Here is a 19223-nt window from a genome sequence, read left to right on the forward strand (position 1 = left end):
AACAAAGCCAAATCAACATAAATCGCTGTAAAATTGAGATGAAATTATTATCAGATGATAGCAAATTTCCGATGATAAATTATCCTTTTTGTATGCATTTTATTGCCATGCAAACTTTTCAATTACCAGCTGTCTATTTTTTTTATTGATAAACTTTGAAAAGATTTAGTTAATGATACATTTGGATGATACAACTGTTAAGCGTCCGCATATAACGTAACCAAACAACCCATAAATCGGGATTTCTAACAAAAACTTCCATATTTTTCGGTGACTCCATGTAAAGCTGCAGAAAAACTTCAAGATCACTTTTTACAAGTTTGTAAGCCTTGAAAGGTTCAATAATTTTATCAACAATGTCCAAAAATAAATCTCGTACTTCTTTTCCCTGGTTTAGTCTGAAAGCAATGTTTATTATGCTTCTTGAAGTGTTTTTGAATAAACTGTCCAAATCATTAATTTGCTTGTCCAATCTGTCCATTCTATCAACACTCTTGGATTTTAATTCTCGCATGAAATTGATTTTATGCTCATCCATGTATTCGCGTTCTAATAACACTTTTAATTCTCTCAAGTCTTGTAAAAATTCTCTATCAATGTCCATCGGCGACTCTTCGTATTTGCATTCCGGATTTTTACAACTCCAATTGGTCATCATTTGGTAAGCACAATGATAAAAGTCAGCAAATTTAAGATAATTAATTTTTCTTTTCGATGTTTCAAACCGATTGTTGGCAATGTAAACTACGGTAGCATAGCGTTTGGCCAATCTTTCCGAGAGAAGAAAATTATTTTGAATGTTGAATATTAAATTTCCGCCCATATCCTCTACAGCCTTGTAAACACGTTTAACATTGTCAAATTGTCGACGACAGCTTTTCAATCCAACAGAAGTTTTCTCGCTGACATCCTTGAGTTCGGTTCGATTACGACTGGACAGTTTTTTGCCTAAAATTTCTCGTACGACACAGTCATCAAATTCGTAGTATTTTTCAATAAGCAATCTCCGTGTTTTGGCGTTTATTTGTAGACTCCAACCTTGGCCAATCATAGAAGGTGATTGTAGCAGTCTCTCTATTAGACCAAATAATCTATATTGGTCAAGAACATCACTTATTATCAAGTCATCATGAATTCCTCGTAACACAATACACTCTTTTTCTTTAACAAGAATGGCAGTCTCTTGAGGTGTATAACCATCCAACCAGCAAGTATAAATGTGTTCATCGATAATGGTATTGCTACCTATGAAAACATCAACTTCTGTATAGTGTAATCCCATGGTCACTTCTTTCCGAAATATCAGATAAGCCTAGATATAAAAAAACAATGAAACACAGAGGTAAAATTATGACGAAATTAATGAAAATCCAAGATGATCATTTGTCAATAAACAATAGCAAACAGAAGAGTAAATTGTAAAATAACGGTACACACTAATATCTCAAAGTAAAATTTATAATAGAACAGCGAGGAAGAAAAGGAAAGAAATGATTGGTAAATATAACACAATGTAAATCTTATAGCACTTACTGATTGAATAAACAGATAAATGATACTAAGATAGGATGAAATTAATTATGTTTTCATAGTCAATGTAAAATGGCTAACTGTCATAGAAACGTTCAAAGAAAATTTTTCCTAGATAACATCTCAACAATCTGAAATTTATTATTCTCACCTAATTTATGGGTAACAGATCCATGAAGAGCAATTGAATAGTTCCCGTCAAACCATATAGAGATGTAAGAATTAAGTTATGAACTCTCAGCCAACACTGATTAAGATCACTTTATTTCAAAAATCAATCATTCAGAATGATCAGAGATTAACTTAATGAAAGAATGAACAAACCAAAACAAATGAAAACTACTGACGAAAGATGGCAACACTTGAAAATTGCTAGATGAATAGATCCATAGCTATTCATAGAGATCTGAATCTTACCTAAACTCTTTCAAGGTCTCATTTTTTCTAACATTTTTGTAATCAATGTTTAGAATAACTTTTGATTAAATAATTCCCTTAAATCAATCAATTAAATAATATTACTTGTTATTATATTATGTTTATTAATGTAAACTTGTTTACCTTTAATTACTGTGAATTGAATTTAACTGATTATCACTTTTCTGGCTTCAACATCTTTTTACTTTTGTGAGACTCTAAACTCTATACCTATTCTGTTTATATTACATACAATAACCAAAGCAACATTTCTCCCTCTCATTTTTTGGATTGTTCAGCCTCACCTTTCTTTCCCTTTCTGTCTACCTATCTCTTCATATCTTCTTTTACATTCATTTCATTTCATTCATGATTGTTTGTTACATCATACTGAATTTCAAAGAAAAATCTCCGCGATCAAATAACAAAATTGTGCTCATGTTAATATAATCTATGTGCTACTGTTGTGCTTGCTGTGTCTGTAGTTACATCTTTACTTTTCCGTGGTTCCCTTAACACTTTAGTTAAGGTTATTCCTACTATTTGGTGGAGATAATTACTTCTAGCTGTGTAACTACATTATTGATGGTTAACAATTTATCAAGAAAAAACTTTTTCTATTTTTGTTTCTAATAGTTTTTAAACTGTTGTTTACTTGATTGGGTCCAAAAATTCAAATTATCTCTTCATTCAACGATTGTGATTGTTATCAAAGAGTTTATGGAATGATTTATAAATTTCGTGTTTTCGTGATTCCCTTTACTTATTCATTATTATTGCATCATTAACCAACCTTGTTTTACCTGAGCAAATTGAAATTTAATTTGATTTCGTGTGAAGTTTTACTGTTGGTTAAACCCTAATTTAACCACTGAATTTACCTGATTTCCTTGCAACAGATGGCGCTTTCGTGAATATTTCTACATCAACATCTGATTGTAAAATCTTTTTTTTCTTGACTGTTTTCTTGCATATAATTGTTCTTATTCCAATCATTACTCTGGTTTTGTCCCTTTAAAAGTTTATTAAACTGGGATTCCTTCGAGTTTATTATCTTCAAAAAATATCAACACTGTGAAAGTTGTGTTTCATTGTTTCTGATGTAAATGGTGTTTACAGTGTATCCATGTTTCGCTGGGGATTCTTGTTGAAAGCTTGTAACCGTCAGATTGACTCTATTGACAAGAGGCATTGTAGCCTGTCCAGAGTGCCTGATGATATCGCTCGATATGCCTCGTCATTGGAAGATTTACTGTTGGACTCAAATCATATTAAAGATTTACCGGAATCCTTATTCCGGCTTCATAGGCTTCAAAAGCTTAGTATCTCTGACAATGAAATAGGAAGTTTGCCGATTGATATAGCTAAATTGTCTAACTTAGTCGAGTTAGATGCGTCCAAAAATGAAATTATGGAGGTACCTGAAGTTATTAAATTCTTGCGCCGATTGAAGGAGCTTGATTTAAGTTTCAACCCTCTTCGTACAGTTCCCAATGCCATTACTCAGTTGACCAGTCTAAAAATTTTAGCTCTCAACGATGTCAACTTACATCAACTACCGTCTGAAATTGGTTCTTTGATCAATCTCGAATCACTCGAGCTTAGAGAAAATATGCTTAAAACCTTGCCTCCAAGTTTTTCCAATTTGACAAAACTTCAACGCTTAGATTTGGGCAGCAATCAATTAGAAGAGTTACCCAAAATCATTGGTGACCTTATCATGTTACAAGAACTATGGCTTGATGAGAATGGATTAAGAACTTTACCTAAAGAAATAGGTAATTTAAAAAAATTGACTTGTCTTGATGTCTGTGAGAACGCTTTGAGCTACCTTCCTGAAGAAATTTCCGGTCTTTGGATGTTAACTGACTTACATCTTTCCGACAATCGTCTTGAGCAGCTACCCGACGGGATTGGTCAGTTAAATAAACTTGTGATCCTCAAAGTAAACAATAACAATCTTTATTCTTTGAATCCAACTATTGGTGGTTGTTCATCTTTACAAGAACTGGTTTTAACAGAAAATTCTCTACCTGAACTGCCCCCAACAATTGGTAATTTAATACATCTATCAATCTTGAATTTGGATCGAAACGATTTGACAGATCTGCCATCACAAATTGGAAATTTAACAAGATTGAGCGTACTATCATTACGTCTCAATCGTATAACACATCTTCCAGTTGAAATCGGTCAACTTAGAGAACTTAGAGTCCTCGATGTTTCTGGTAATCGATTACAATACCTTCCTTACTCTGTCACCGCTCTGAATCTGAAAGCTTTATGGTTAGCTGAAAATCAATCACAACCTTTACTCAAATTTCAGAGTGATTTTGATGAACTTAGTGGAATGAAGGTGTTGACATGTTACTTGTTACCTCAAGCTCAGACAACGGATTATTATTCTAGCGGGCTTTCTGGTAAGTCAATCAACCTATTTTTGCCAATTATTCAATTAGATGAATTAGCTTGTTTTTTTCCAGTCATAATTCTATTGTTTAATTCATTGTACATTTCAACATAACTTAACCAACAGGAAAAATAAATTTACCACATCATCAATTCCTCATCATCATCAAAATGTTTAATATGTTAGCTGTTCCGATTAGCAATTGGAAAAGCAGAGGTGTTCTGATGATTGAAAGCTGAACAAAGATGAAAAATTCTTCTGAACAGACCTCGCTCAGAATTTCATGTCTCATTTTCTCTTTCTCTTTTCCCTCATACTTTCTGTTTGTAAGTTATTATTGAATCAGCCTCTCTCATTTCTCTCTTTGGCTCCTTTTTTTCTGCTCCTTCTCTTGTCTCTATATTTCTTTTATCCTCTCTTCTCTTCATTTAACTTCTTTTCTGTTTCTTTTCCCTTTCTTTCCACTGGAAATACATGTTTCACGAAGAAAAAGCAGAAACCTTACATGTTTAATATGATGATGATGATGATGATGATGTTTGTGGTAACTTTTGATGGAATTACTTACTCAAATGATTCTTTTTTTCTCATTTTTCTTTAACTATTTTCCTGAACCTCAGATCTGGCTAATAAAGAGTTTGTTGAATCACCTAGTCCAACTTTTGGTCGTCCCAGAGAATCTGCTGTACGATTCCCCGATTCAGTTTTCCTTGACGATGAAGGTCTGAATTCAGGTGATCAAAAAAGTTCTTATGAAGTTAATTTTGTGCGCCATGATACACCACATCCAAAAGAACTTAAAGCAAGACATTCAAAATTATTTCAAGGAAAAGATAAAAATTATGAACCCGGTGAAGAAAAGAAGGAAGAAGAATCTCATAAAGTTGAATCCGTCCATAATAGAGAAAGATCAGAAAGTCCATTTAACTCTGAGTCTTCCGAGGCCTCTTCAGTTATAATTAGAATGACAGAATCTGATTTAGATCAACGTGGAGTAAGACAGGAAATGAGAGAAACTCACGTAGATCATAATGAAATAGATACAATAATTGGTAACGAGAGTAATGAAAGCAACAAAATGAGCAGTCTGGGTGAAGTAAAAAGAAAAGTGACAGACTCTCGTGATTCTGAGACACAAGGATATATTGAGAAGCATGTTCTCTTTCCTGATCAACTTGGTAAACTTCATAGACGAATTGATGATAGAGATGGTGATGAAATGAGCGAACCTGTAGATGAAGAAGACGCCTCAGAAAGACTTCATCAGAGTTTCCAGGGTGATGATACTATGGATGATAGTGGAGCCTGTGAGGAAGATGGAGTCGATGAAGAAGGAAACAGACCAGAAAAGCATAAACTTCATCGTCGTGACACACCCCATCATTTAAAGAACAAGAGAATAAATATGCCTAATTCAAAAGAGGATCAAGAAAAGTTTGCATCTATTATTAAAGAAGCCTTGAGAAAAGAAAATTCTACGAACAATATGAATGGCGATGATATATCATTGAGAACCAACTCGTCCTTCTCAAATGCCGCTATGACTTCTATATCATTAGGGCCCGTTGAAATAAAGCAGATGAAGTTTTACGTACTACGAGCTGTTGCAGGACTTGGTCTTAGCATAGCGGGAGGTAAAGGTTCAACACCTTTCAAGGGTAATGATGAAGGTATTTTTGTATCAAAAATTACTCCTGGAGGTCCAGCTGAGTTGTCCGGTTTGAAAGTTGGAGATAAAATATTAGCTGTTAACGATATCTCAATGGAAGATGTTGATCATTATAAAGCTGTTGATGCCCTTAAAACGGCTGGTTATGAATTTTCTGTTCTAGTTGCTAGAGAAGTGCCCATTCAAGATCAAAATATGTCCAGGTCAATGGACATGAGTGCCTCAAATCATCAAATTAATCACGTTCATCTCTCTAATGGAGATTCAAGTCCAAAAGTATCACCTTCACATGAAATATCACCAATAGATAGAAGACCTTCTCAACCATTAAATGAATCTTTTACATCATCAACGTCCTCTCAACCCCTTCATCAACAAATATCACCATCTTTATCTCAAAAGATTGAGGATGATCTAGTAATATCACCTAAACCACAACCAAAGGTTAAAACAGTTGTCGACTATACCATAATTATTCGTGAGCCAACCGGCTTAGGTTTCTGTGTTGCTTATGGTAAAGATGGAAAGTCTATTATAATTTCAAGAATTGCACCGGGAGGAGCTGCTCATAAAGCTGGTAAACTTAGAGTTGGAGATAAAATCATCAAAATTGAAGGTCAAGACATCTCTGGAATGAATAAAGAACAAGTTGTAGAAATGTTAACAAAACCAGAAAGATTTGTTCGACTTTGTGTTGAAAGAGAAATCATTGAAGATGATGAAGATAGCTCGAAACCACCTTTTTCAACCTTCTCCAGACCATACACTGGGCTTTCTTCCGCATCTTATATGGCCAATCGCCCGACCTTCACCGGCAGCTATAAAAGGCCTTCTCTAGGATCGTTAAGTAATTTAAGCCATGATTCCGGAGGAGCAAGCGGGTCAAATTCATCAAAGCCAACATATTCAGTATTTACTAGATTAACCGGCCTTAAAGGTGACCTATCTGTCTTCAATCCATCCAATACAGTGACACCACCGACAACAACATTAACAACATCCTCATCTTATTCAACATTACCATCCAATTCCACTTTCACCACTTCATCTACGCCATTTAACAACAGTGCCTCACAAACCTTGAAGTCAAGTGCCTCTATTAGTGCATTAAATCAAACAGGTAATTAACAAATGTCAGTATATGTGTAAAAATAATCACTGATAAGAAAATATTTTTATTGATTTTGACGATCTACAAATTTATTTAATAATCTCATTCTCTTGATTCTTCGTGTTTAGGTGCCAATCTACAACAAAATGAAACAACGACACATACCCGCTTCTCTAAACCACCTGTAGTTGTGAGAATAGAAAAACATTCTGTTTTAAAACCGCATGAAACCTTGGAAGCTGAATTACCTCCACCGCCATCAACACCAGGATTATTTACTGAAGTTTTAACAAAGACAACGTTCACTGAAACGACAACCACCCGTGTAACAAATAATATCCTCAAAGATTCGACGGGATCTATTGTAACAGAATCAACTGTAGCAACGGAAACTAGATCAGGATAATGCACAGACCTAATGTTTCTTCATCTCATCTCTATCAACTTAGCTATTGGTATCATTTCATTTTCTCATAAAAATCAAGTTAATTAAGAGTTATACTAATTTAAAATCAAAACAAAATGATTCGCATTAAAAAGAAGGGTAAGACGATTTGCTTTTCTATCCTTTCATTCATCCATTAAACATTTTAAGTTATTTCGTTGAAATTTAATACTCTTGTCATCAGACTTATTAAGATGACCTAATTGATTGCTTGTTAAAGTGTCATTCAGATTTAATCGCAATTTTTTAGGGATTATAATAAACGATTGCCTGTTTATCAGTTTCAGAAAAAATGTTAACTAACATATTTTGAATATTAATATTAACCAATCATTAATTTCAAACATCGTGATAACTTTTATTAACGCACGCTGAGGCATGCTTCATAACTCTTGTTATATCCATGAAATTTTCATGTTGTGACCTTAAAGAGTTAAATTGTTAAATTTTTGTAAACTTTAAGATAAAAAATCTGGCAAGATTTTGATTGAGATCGATTAACAAACAAAAATTTCATTATAATTAGCTTTCATTATTTCAGCAAACTTAAGGCGCTGGTAACCAATAATTTACATCTCTATATTGTGATTAATTTTCGAAGGTTGTATTGAAATCGAACAGTAAATTTTGCTTTAAAATTTTAAATTTTAAATCACTTATTTAATGAAAAATTCATACTTTTCATTAATGTATTCTGTTTCTATCATAAGATATTTTCTTGTTTGGCATCTTTACATCAGATAGCAATCATTACATTCCTAGTCACTACACAAAATCGTCCATTGACCAATGTTTTCTCTTCTTTCTCTTTACAGGCTGATTTGCAATCAAATACATATTACAAATAAATATTTTACCATTTCCATTACTCAACTATACACCACCTTTATTTGGGGATCTTTAAAGTCTTCACGAACGCTGAGGATTTGATTGTTAACAACAGATTAACTACATTGAAGATACAGTAGCCTGTCCACAGATGCTTGATTATATTATTGCTCGATATGTTTTATCCATGGAAGATTTTACTGTTGGATTCAAATTATATTAAAGAATTACATGACTCCTTATTCCGGCTTCTTAAGCTGCAAAAGTTTAATATCTCGGATGATAGATGAGAACGTTCAACTTTGAATATCTTTAATTGAGTTGAAAACTTAAAATTATATCTACTAAATAAAATAACCGAGATATGCCTGAATTTGCCAGAAAGTAAAGCCATCTACAGATTCACACTCCAATATTGTACTTCATGAGAATATTTACGTTTAATGCCATATTTTCGAGGTGGAGGTTTACTTTAAAGCAACTTTTACCATCTTTACCGAATTCGAAAGTTTGACGAGCTGTAAATTTATGGATGGTTCATCGTAAATATGATTAAACTCCATATCTTCTTCAATGCCATATGAAAGACAAGTTTACCCGAATTATCCTTACTGATCAACACCTTGAAGATTTGTGTGGAGTTATAAAAAAAAGATATCCAATCTTCTTCTCTCTTTGTCCCAATGCATTTTAATGTCAAAAAGCGAAAATCAAAAAAGTAAGATTTTTTACTCTGTTAAATTTTTCATTTATATTAGTCATAAACTAATTGTAAATCGATGTTTTATTTGAGGCGAGGCTCTTATTTTATTTTGAATTGGTTCTCTCACTTTATGTTTCTTTTACTAACATTGAAAAAAGAAATTATTCATCCAATGACTCATTCCACAAAAATCATTAAATGTTTATTATATGTTATTAGTTCAATGTTTTGTCATATTGTCAACTTGAATTAATTTATTTTTTCTCCCTTTACAGTATCTTTCAAATTTTTGCTCAACCCAAAAGCTGTTATTCAGCAAACCAATCAATCAGATTATTATACGAAGCACACGATCTCACTTCGATGGCAGTTAAAGCAAACTTTTTGAGCTGGTGATGAACATCATTCAAATGCATTACAATTCATAACCAATTGATGAAGTATCCGAGCTACAAATCAACCAACATTTCGATTATCAAGATCTGAAATGATAATGGTTCCATCTTCTGTATTTTAATGTATTTCTCACCTTCTCCTTTTTCCTCTCTTTTATTTCCTTATTTATGTTCATCTCCTTTTTCTTGTTATTTATTTTATCGAACTTTATCGATCTGGAAACTTGATACCCACCCAAATATTGTTGTCCTTTCACCTCAAAGCACTTCTTTTAACTGTTCCTTTTCCCTTCTTTATCGCTTTCTATCTCAGTGGTAAAAATCCAAATCTCACTGAGGCTAACACAAGATGATAGTGAATCAGTAGCTATCAAAATTTAACAAGTGAATCAAGATGAAATCAAATCAAAAAGTAAACGTTACAGCAATAAGGATCCCTAAAAAACTAAACAAATCTCTGTGTTAAGTTGAATTTTGAGAATGACGCAAAATTTTATTGTAAGCTGCTAAAGAAGAGCATACTAAAGCAAAATCAATTGAAATTTTACGACTTGGCGTATTTTTTATCTGTAAATATTGAGAAGCTCAAGCTAAATGAAAATCATTGATTTTGTAAGCACCAAATAAAAAATCAATTTGAACAACCATCTATTTTGTGTTTATTTATCACAACAATTGTCGTCAATATGTTAAAACCTTTTGTTCAGGCGTTAAAATTTATTGTTGAAAATTGATGACTAATCTGAATTGATTGTCAATCAAATTAAATTTTGCTCCATTTCATCAATAATATTTTTGCCTTTTTACAACAAAAAAAAGACATGTCACGCTATCGTCATTTGACAAAATTAAATCAATACAAACACAAAATTTGATGTTAAATTCATCCTTTGAACATAACAAATCGTTTAGCAAACATCAGCTCTATTATTGACCCAATTTAATTATTCTTATTTACCCCAATTATTCAGGTGACAGGTTGCGGAATGACGGATTCAGCTTAAAATCAGTTCAGGATCTGGCAATTGTAATTGGAAAACTGTACAGATTCTTTAAGAAAGACGGGATGGAAATTGTATTACAGATGAGAGTCCAAATGAGAAACGAATAATATACCAATTGCTATTTGTAGGTTGGAGAATAGCTGAAGAAAAATGGCAAATTTTCCTAATGATGGAATCAAAATTGTCACTAACTTGCTTATCAACATTGGGTGTCATATCAGTGTTAAGTTTCCTTAAGCATGTCTAACAATACAGCTGTAAAATTTCCCAAATCCATGGTTCATATTATGGAGTCCTACTTGTGGTCCCATGTCTCTGATAGTTTAACTATTGCAAGGGAAAGAAGTCGCAGGAACACGAACAGAAACTAAAACTAACGTAAGAATGAAGACCACGAAATGTATCCTCGGGAATAAAAAGCTGATCAATATCGCACCAGGAGTTGTTTCCATATCAGGAGAATGTAAAACAAATCCTTGAGTTTTGGAATCAGAAGTTGCTTTGGTGTTTGAACCAATAGCCAATGAGCTTAAATAATTGTGTCATGTATCATGACAGTATTTAAATAAACCATTTATCTGCTTCGTCGCGCTGAGCGGCTCAAATAAAGTCAGTTGTTCGAAGATTGGCAAAAAATATTCATCAACGAGATACTTATTGATACACAATGAAAAAGGATATTGTTCAATGGTTTCTGACTAATAAGCAGGCAAAGACAATGAAACAGTCAGCACAAATCCTGTGTTCATTTATCACTGGCAGATCAATTTACTGAGAGATGAATTGGTAGACAAAAGATGTTATCTCTGTAATCTTGATGGAAATATGTTGATAGAGAAATATAATAAATTAATTCCAATTATCTTGTTGAAGTATGTTATGTGGTTAACCAATTCAGTTTATCGCGGATGCTTTGAGCTTTTTGTTTCAATTGCCTACTGATTTATAAGTTGTTTACATGATGCTGGATTATCATTAAAGAAGGGTTATTATTTTATCTAACAGAAATTACCTTAAAATATCGAGATCAGTGAAAAAATTAGCGAAATAAACAATTCATTGTCATTGTTAGTGACATTAACATGCAAACCTGTTTTCAAGAATTACTCAAACACTTTTGAACCCAAAGAGTTATACTCTTTGTTTGAACCGGTATTGATGGATTGTTTACGCATTTCTCTTGAATCATATGTGACAGCTTAAAGCCATTTTACAACCAGTTAATACAAATTTGCCTTTTTTATTCTTATTAAATAATCATTACTAATTAGTAATTACTTAGTAAAACATTGTTATCTTTAATTTATTACAACTGTGCTTTTCACCCAGATAAATACTCAACACCATCATAGGTAGCTACAACGATGCTTCTGTTTTCCATGAGACCCAATTTGTTATGAACTTGTGATTATTTGAATTTGTCTTCTATTGGCAAAACTATACAAATTGACATCATTATTAATCAAATCATCATCTAGTTTGGTATATTTAATTTTATCAGTCATTTGTTGTTAATTGTACATTTGTGCTCATCCAAAGGTTTCTCAAAATCCAACAATACGGATAGTCCAGCTGATCACATTCAATCCGTTTCTTGCCCTTTGGCTAACCTGCTAACTATTGATTGTTGATTAGTCAAGTGTCATTTGGTTAATTAACAACTGATTTCTCAATTTATCTCTACAATTTTTACTAAACAGTCACAGTCCACTAGTCATTCAATTAAATGTGAGTACTCATAGTTTGCTTTTTGTTATTGCTTTTTTGGTAACCATTTTGCCATTTTATACTGAAAATACCTCTAATTTTGTGCGTCTTGTATTTTCAGGGAAGGTATTTTCACTCGTGGCATCCACACCTTAGCAGTGAGTAACAAGCTTCACCAATTAAACCGATCTCGGCTTGTCGAAAAACTAAGACAGGTAACCTCATCGAAAGAAAAGTCAGTTGTTATCCTTCAAGGCGGAAAATACGAAACTCGTCATTGTAGTAAGTAAATCTATGAAGATATCTGATATCATTGAAGAGGTTATGAAGATTTTATTGACATTTTATTGACATTTTATTTTCTTTGATTGTTACCTATTTGTAGCTGATCATGAACCCATTTTTCGACAAGAATCTTATTTCCACTGGACTTTTGGCGTTGAAGAACCTGATTATTATGGAGCAATAGAGGTTGATTCAGGGAAAAGTCATTTATTTGCACCAAGATTACCGGAAAGTTATGCTGTGTGGATGGGTAAATTGAAAACACCTGAAGACCTAAAAGCTAGATATGGTGTTGATCAGGTTCATTATGCTGATACAGTAAGTATTTAATTAGATTCACATCAATTGGCGGTCCTCATATAGATTTGAATACTGTTATGTTGACATCGATTACAAAACCTAAATATTTGTCTAGCTCTTGTAGACAGGAAAAAATCCTTATACCAATGTCACTGAGATGCACCTAATTGCTTTAATACAACTCAAGATGGTAAACATAACTTTACTCTTTTATTGAAGAAATGATTCAAGATTATTTCATGTATGAATTGACATGTGATAAAAGGGTGAAGAAAGCATAAGATGAAAAATAAACAAACTGTAAATTGTATGCTTCAAAGTTAACTAGAGCTTGAGCAAATTCTTCATAATTTAATTATTATCAAAATATAATTGAACGACATTTTATCAAGATGCTTCAAGATGAATTCAAAGATATGAACCAACATAATAATTAATGATCATTTCTCTTTTCTGATTTATTGAACAGATTAAACAAGTTTTGGCCAATTTGAAACCTGATTGTTTGTTAATATTACATGGAACCAACAGTGATTCAGGAAAAACATGCACAAAAACATCATTTGATGGTCTTAATGAGTTCAATATAAATGATAAGATTCTTCATCCAATTATATCAGAATGTAGAGTTTTTAAAACACCTTTGGAACTAGAAGTAATGCGATATGCTAATAAAATAAGCTCCGAAGCTCATAAAGATGTGATGAAAAAAGTTCGCTCAGGAATGAAAGAATATCAACTTGAAAGTTTATTTCGACATTATTGTCATTACAATGGTGGAGCTCGACTCCTTTCATATACCTGTATCTGTGGATCTGGAATAAACAGTTCGGTTCTTCATTATGGTCATGCTGGAGCTCCAAACGATAGAACCTTAAAAAATGGCGAATTGTGTCTCAATGACATGGGCTGTGAATATTATTGCTATGGAGCCGATATAACATGTACTTTTCCCATTTCTGGTGTTTTTACGGAGAACCAAAAAATCATTTACAATGCTGTTCTAGCATCAAGTCGATCTGTGATGGATAATGTTAAGCCCGGTGTTAGTTGGGTTGATATGCATTTGTTGGCTGATCGTGTGCATCTTGAACATTTACTTAAAGCTGGGTTGGTCAAGGGAAATATCGATGAAATGATGGAGCAACGGTTAGGAGCTGTTTTCATGCCTCATGGATTGGGTCATTTCTTGGGAATCGATACCCACGATGTTGGTGGTTACCTGGAACATACACCAGAAAGAAGATCAGAAGAAGGGTTGAAATCCTTACGGACTGCTCGCAAATTAGAGGCTGGAATGGTTCTCACAATTGAACCTGGAATCTATTTTATTGGTGTTCTACTTGACAAGGCTTTGTCTGATCCGATTAAATCCAAATTTTTAAATGCTGATAAGATTGATCAATTCAGAAATTTTGGTGGAGTAAGTTGCTCTTTTGGAGAAAAATCTAATTCCATTTGTTATGATATTGTTAAACCAATGCATTAATTTAATTGATTTATTTTTGGTTTAGGTTCGAATAGAGGATAATATAGTTGTCACTGAAACTGGAATGGAGCTGTTAACAAATGTTCCCAGAACAATTGAAGATATTGAAGCTTTAATGGCAGAAGGAAAAAATTTAGATATCAAATTTCCTCAACAAAAGATATCTGTTAACAGTAATTAAGGCTGAAGTCTTATGATCAATTCTAATTATAAAAGTTGTTTTTAAGTTTCCAATGAAGAACTCAATCCTTTTATAGTTTTTAGCAGAAGATGTTTTAATTTGACTTGATAGCGATGTTTTATACTTAATCTATTTCATTTTCAATTTACTCATCTGATGTTAATAAAGTAAATTGAAATTAATGTGAAATGTTGTTTACAAATTGACGAAAAAGAAAATCAAATCAATGTTCTGCTTGGTCTTTAGTTGTAACATCGCAAAATGTTAACAAGAACATTGTCAAAAAAATGGCCGGTAAAGATAACTTTCGCGCAACAGGTTGATTGAAAGCTATGAAATCAATTAATTTAAAAACGATGTACTGTTCAGTTTGCGAGAAAGTAAGTCTATCTCCGGAAGTTGAGACTGTTTCAGTGAGGCAATGACATCTGTAAGAATTTCTTTGAAATCTAGATGATGGAGGCCTTTATCTCGATAATTAGTCACATAGTGACTGTTATTGCTATCTAAAAGGCTTTTAACGATAGCAGCTTTTTGTTTTGGATCGGAAAGAACTTGAAGTGATCTTACAATTAAAGCGATGCCTTTCCTTACACTGGCTATCTTCTGATTAATGTTTTCACTTTGTTCATCATAAACGCCCCTGAAAAGTTGATTGCAAAGATCGGATCGCCTGTTAGCATGAGGCACTCGTTGAAATTCTGGAAGGGCGCCCATCTTTTTATCCTCTTCATCTATTTCCAGCATAAGTGCATAGAGCTGTTCAATATCCAATAATAGGCGACGGAACGCATTCAATTCTGCTCGTCCGATTGGTGTCATTGGTCTGTCTTGGCTTGGATCAATAATTTCGGTTGGGTGCTTTGGATCAACATCTAACAACTTTCGAGGACATTTTACATCAATGACTCGAATTTTTCCCAGACATCCTTCAAATTGTACCAGCACATATTCGACTTTTGTACTATCGTCAATTTTTCTTTCCGGAATAATTAAAGCAGGAATTTTTGATCCGTTGTCTCCTTTTTTAGCTTTAGCAGCAGTTGCCAATTGTTTTGTTTTAAAAGATACGAAATAAAAATCTTCTTTATAAGGGTTTGTGAAATTTAATGCACTATTTTGAATTTTTATCAGCCATTCTTTATTGCTTTGAGTCATTAAGCCAGCGTACTCATCGTCGTTGGAACTTCTAACGTCGTGATGCTGGTAAGGTGTACCTGGTCGAGGATAAAACTGTCGGCGTTGATGAGCGAATCGTTGATGAAGCTGCTGTAAGTGTTGCATTTGATGATGTTGAATGAACGATGGATTGGGAATAGGTCCAGGTAAGAATGGCACAAATGGGGGACGAGGTATGACCGTAGGTACAAATTGTTGAATAAGAGGTCTATTTGCAGGCATAAATAGACTGCTGAACAATGGTTTAGGGTTGATCGTTTCATTTGATGGAGGTACTATAGTTGAACTAACAAGTGGCTGGACTGGTTCGGGTAAAACTCTCCTTTCTTGGTTATTATTTGTTAGATCTACACCAGGAAAAAATTTATTCAAATTATTGCCTTCATTTTGAACAGGTTTTGTTTCAATTGGGGTATTATTAGGATTATCATTCAACAGATGTCTTTCTAATTCATCTAAGGTCATTGGTTTGAATGGCTTTCCAATAGAAACTGAATTTTTTGGGTCAACATCAGCTGATGGGCGGGAATTTACCGAGCTTGGTTTTCCATAACCGATTGGAGCTTGAGGCTGACTGTTTTGGTCATTCGTATTTACATTTGTAGAAGGCTGAATATTAGGTATGAAACCGCCCATACTGAAGGGGCTCCAACCACTATCATTTTTTTCATTTTTCAAATTACTTTCTGAAGCTTTTGGTGTAGATTTTTCTGTCGAAGTAGAATTTTTACGATTGACGTCGGAGTTCAACAGCATAGCTTCTAAATCTTCTGCTCTAACTGGTCTTTTTATAACAGGCCTGGAAGAGGAATTCTCATCATTTTCAATTATTTGTCGCGGTTGATTTACTGAAGATGATTCAGCAGGTGCACACATAGATGAACTTACAACATTGGCCATCAAAATAGGTGACGTCATTTGAATATTAGTGTTATCGTTATGATTAAGTTTTGTAGATGCAAGATCAGTATTCCAAATTGATTCTGTTGATCTAATTGGTGCATTATTGAAAGGGTTTTCCAATGAAGTTTTGCCGAAAAAATTGCTGTTTGGGCTCGTTTTTTGTCTACTATTTGCTTCTGGAGGAATTGCTCTGGATGATGTAGACAAATTGTGCATTCCCTGTTCAATGGTTTGACAGTCCAGAACTTTACTCGAGTCGAAACAGGGAAAATTGTTTTGATTTAAAAATTGAGATGAAGATGGTTGATGAGGGGAAGGTGATGTCGTCGTGTGTGGTTGATTATGCATGCCTGATAAGCCAGCAGGCGATTGGTATTGAGAAGGCCCAGAAATCAATGAGGCCATTTTTTCATGTTGATGTTCCCAATCTTCGTCGAAGGTTGCAGCTCCGAAAGTTTCATCGTTAAGAGCATCAAAATCATCAGCATCTTCAGGAGCAATTGCAAGGTCGTTTGATAGGTGATTAATTAATTTTTGCCGCTTTTCTACCCAGGCCGGATTGGAACTGGATTCATCTGAGTCCAATAAATAACCAGAAGATCCTTGTTGGGGATGATTGTGAAAGGTGTAGTAATCTACTTCATCAACTTTACTCATTATGGTAGATAAAGAATTAAAATCACAATAGTGGAAAAAGTGGAATAAACGGAATTATAACCAATTAAGAGCAAAGATAGGCACAGAAAATGGTTGGATAGTGCTTTAGATGGCAATAAAATTTAAATGTTGAAGTACAATGGAACCTAGAAAAAAAGAAAGTATATAACCACAATTCTAATTAAAACGAAATGGAAATACACATGAAAGTAAACAATCTGGCAAAACGCAACTTACTTGTTAAGAAGGTTAATGATAAATTTAAAAATCTCTTTTCAAATTGTTGAATACCAGTCACAATTGATGAAAAGATATCACAAGGAAAGTAGACTAGTAATGAAAAAGGCTGAAGATACTAAAAATCGACAAAAAAGGACAATAAGCAAGTCAAATGGTCAAAAAAAAAGTGCGTATCAAAACGAATGTTTTGTTTGTTTTGTTTACTTTTATTTTGCAAAAGTATCGATACCTTACCTATCAAAAGTACTCGATATGAGTGAAAATGAGCGCCATCTTTGATGGCCACTTACAAATTTGTGAGCTTATCCAATTTAATGACATGTCAATAGATGGAAGCAAAATGTGTATTGTTCGAGGTTGAAGTTCGAGTAGAACTGTTTGAGTTTAGAGAGGAAAGAGTCGAAAGTTTACTCAATTGTTGAACCTTTGTAACTTAAAAAGACAGAGAAAGAAAGCTTGCGAAAGAATGAAAAGAAAGGAATTTTGTAGAGACATCTTTCGGATTTAGTTACCGTTAGACTGTTGGATGTAATATTTCTTGTAGTAATTTCAACTCTTCATAGCTGTTGATGCCTCCTGTTGAACTTTTTCATTCTGTCAATGGCTATCCTCTTGGTAAAGTGTTATGGATAAATGGCAGCAACCAAAATGTTTTCAAAATTTAAAGGTTCAACAGTTAACTCCAATCTTTTCGAGTCCAATTATGCTAGAGGTCCAACAACATACAATCCATTTGAAACCAATCCAATCTCACAATATTTCGAGATTGGCAATCAAACTGGAAGTGCAGGACCCGAATTAGCTTGGAAAATTTACGATGCAACTCGAAAATTGGACAAAAAGGTAAGATAATTTTACATTTAGAAACATTAATTGGTAAAAAATTTCAACCTTTTACCATTTTCCATTCCAAACCCTTGCCTAAGTTATGGATAACTGTTATAGATAACTTTTAATTCCTTGAACATTCAATCATTTTTATTCCCAACTCAAAGTCAGAATGCTTACTTAGCTATCAATATCAATTTACCAAAAACACAATAACAAATTCCTTCAAAGTTACTAACCAAGCAAAAATTTCGATAGTCTTGCCATAATCTTGCTAATGTATATTTGCTTGAAACACTTTATCCAGTCAACCTTTTCAATCACGCACTTTTTATTTGTGCCCTTACAATCCATCATTAATACCATTCTCTATTTTGTTTTCTGGTCAATCAAACAACCATGGATTTATTTAGGAAGCTTCTGTATTTTTCTTCAACAAAAAGTCAGTGGACAAACTTCACAAACCCAAACGTAAAGAGGCCATTTCTGAAATACTTAAATTTAGTGCAAAACAATTGGATCGTTATCGTCATCCCAAAATTTTGACTCTTTACCATCCAGTTGAAGAGTCACCAGAGACTTTAGCCTTTGCCACTGAACCAGTATTAGGAAGCCTTGCCAATGTACTTGGATACCTTGAGGATAGATTACCACAAAACATAAACTCACCAATCAAGCAATATTCATTTCTTGAGTTTGAGGTTAAATACGGACTTTTACAGGTAAACAACACTTAACAATCTTAACCTTAAATTTTCTCATCAATCTAATTACCCAAAAACAACAAGCAAACAAACAAAACCAAAATAAAGTTGACCAAACATGAATCTCATGTGTATCCATTATGTTGAAAATGCACTCTAAACCGATAATGAGATCCTTTTTCCGATTTACCCAAACCTGCAAAAAATCACCAACTTTGAACGTAATTTCACCGAAAAT

The 19223-nt window shown here is 33.5% G+C and overlaps 5 protein-coding genes across 8 annotated transcripts in view; 3 read left to right on the forward strand and 2 right to left on the reverse strand.

Moving 5' to 3' along the window:
• Positions 1-115: 115 nt before the first annotated feature.
• On the reverse strand, positions 116-1831 carry Fibp (acidic fibroblast growth factor intracellular-binding protein). Of its 2 annotated transcripts, none has more exons than XM_015937279.3 (2): positions 1682-1831; positions 116-1312 (listed from the first exon to the last, which is right to left on the reverse strand). In XM_015937279.3, the coding sequence occupies exon 2, from the start codon at positions 1280-1282 to the stop codon at positions 170-172; it is 1113 nt and encodes a 370-aa protein (XP_015792765.1). In that variant the 5' UTR covers positions 1283-1312; positions 1682-1831; the 3' UTR covers positions 116-169. The 2 variants fall into 2 exon arrangements, with proteins under 2 accessions (XP_015792765.1, XP_089125845.1); XM_089269719.1 differs by having other exon boundaries at positions 1534-1683.
• A 108-nt stretch (positions 1832-1939) lies between these two features.
• Positions 1940-10155, forward strand: scrib (scribble planar cell polarity protein). 2 transcript variants are annotated; one of them, XM_015937201.3, is made up of 5 exons: positions 1940-4367; positions 4978-7146; positions 7266-7681; positions 8398-9128; positions 9389-10155. In XM_015937201.3, the coding sequence occupies exons 1-3, from the start codon at positions 3074-3076 to the stop codon at positions 7541-7543; spliced, it is 3741 nt and encodes a 1246-aa protein (XP_015792687.1). In that variant the 5' UTR covers positions 1940-3073; the 3' UTR covers positions 7544-7681; positions 8398-9128; positions 9389-10155. The 2 variants fall into 2 exon arrangements, with proteins under 2 accessions (XP_015792687.1, XP_089125842.1); XM_089269716.1 differs by having other exon boundaries at positions 2407-4367; positions 4978-7159.
• A 1324-nt stretch (positions 10156-11479) lies between these two features.
• Dip-C (dipeptidase C) lies at positions 11480-14663 on the forward strand. The gene is made up of 5 exons (XM_015937260.3): positions 11480-12240; positions 12341-12501; positions 12605-12822; positions 13274-14227; positions 14319-14663. Coding segments are annotated over exons 1-5 (1491 nt in total). The 5' UTR covers positions 11480-12238; the 3' UTR covers positions 14475-14663.
• Positions 13530-17618, reverse strand: LOC107369277 (uncharacterized). The gene is made up of 2 exons (XM_015937234.3): positions 17451-17618; positions 13530-17359 (listed from the first exon to the last, which is right to left on the reverse strand). Exon 2 carries the CDS (start codon positions 17211-17213, stop codon positions 14817-14819), a length of 2397 nt encoding a protein of 798 aa, XP_015792720.2. The 5' UTR covers positions 17214-17359; positions 17451-17618; the 3' UTR covers positions 13530-14816.
• A 341-nt stretch (positions 17619-17959) lies between these two features.
• Positions 17960-19223, forward strand: part of LOC107369275 (SCY1-like protein 2) — a 32714-nt gene continuing 31450 nt past the window's right edge. The window contains exons 1-2 of one of the 2 annotated variants that reach the window (XM_015937231.3): positions 17960-18296; positions 18695-19003. In XM_015937231.3, the coding sequence (XP_015792717.1) occupies positions 18087-18296; positions 18695-19003 (519 nt within the window). In that variant the 5' untranslated portion in view covers positions 17960-18086. The remainder of the gene's footprint in view (positions 18297-18694; positions 19004-19223) is intronic. The other variant, XM_015937232.3, reaches the window with a different exon arrangement.

This window comes from Tetranychus urticae, chromosome 3 (genome assembly GCF_039701765.1).
Source record: "Tetranychus urticae isolate SD_2017Ah chromosome 3, NJAU_TeUrti_SD_1.0, whole genome shotgun sequence".
Taxonomy (NCBI): domain Eukaryota; kingdom Metazoa; phylum Arthropoda; class Arachnida; order Trombidiformes; family Tetranychidae; genus Tetranychus; species Tetranychus urticae.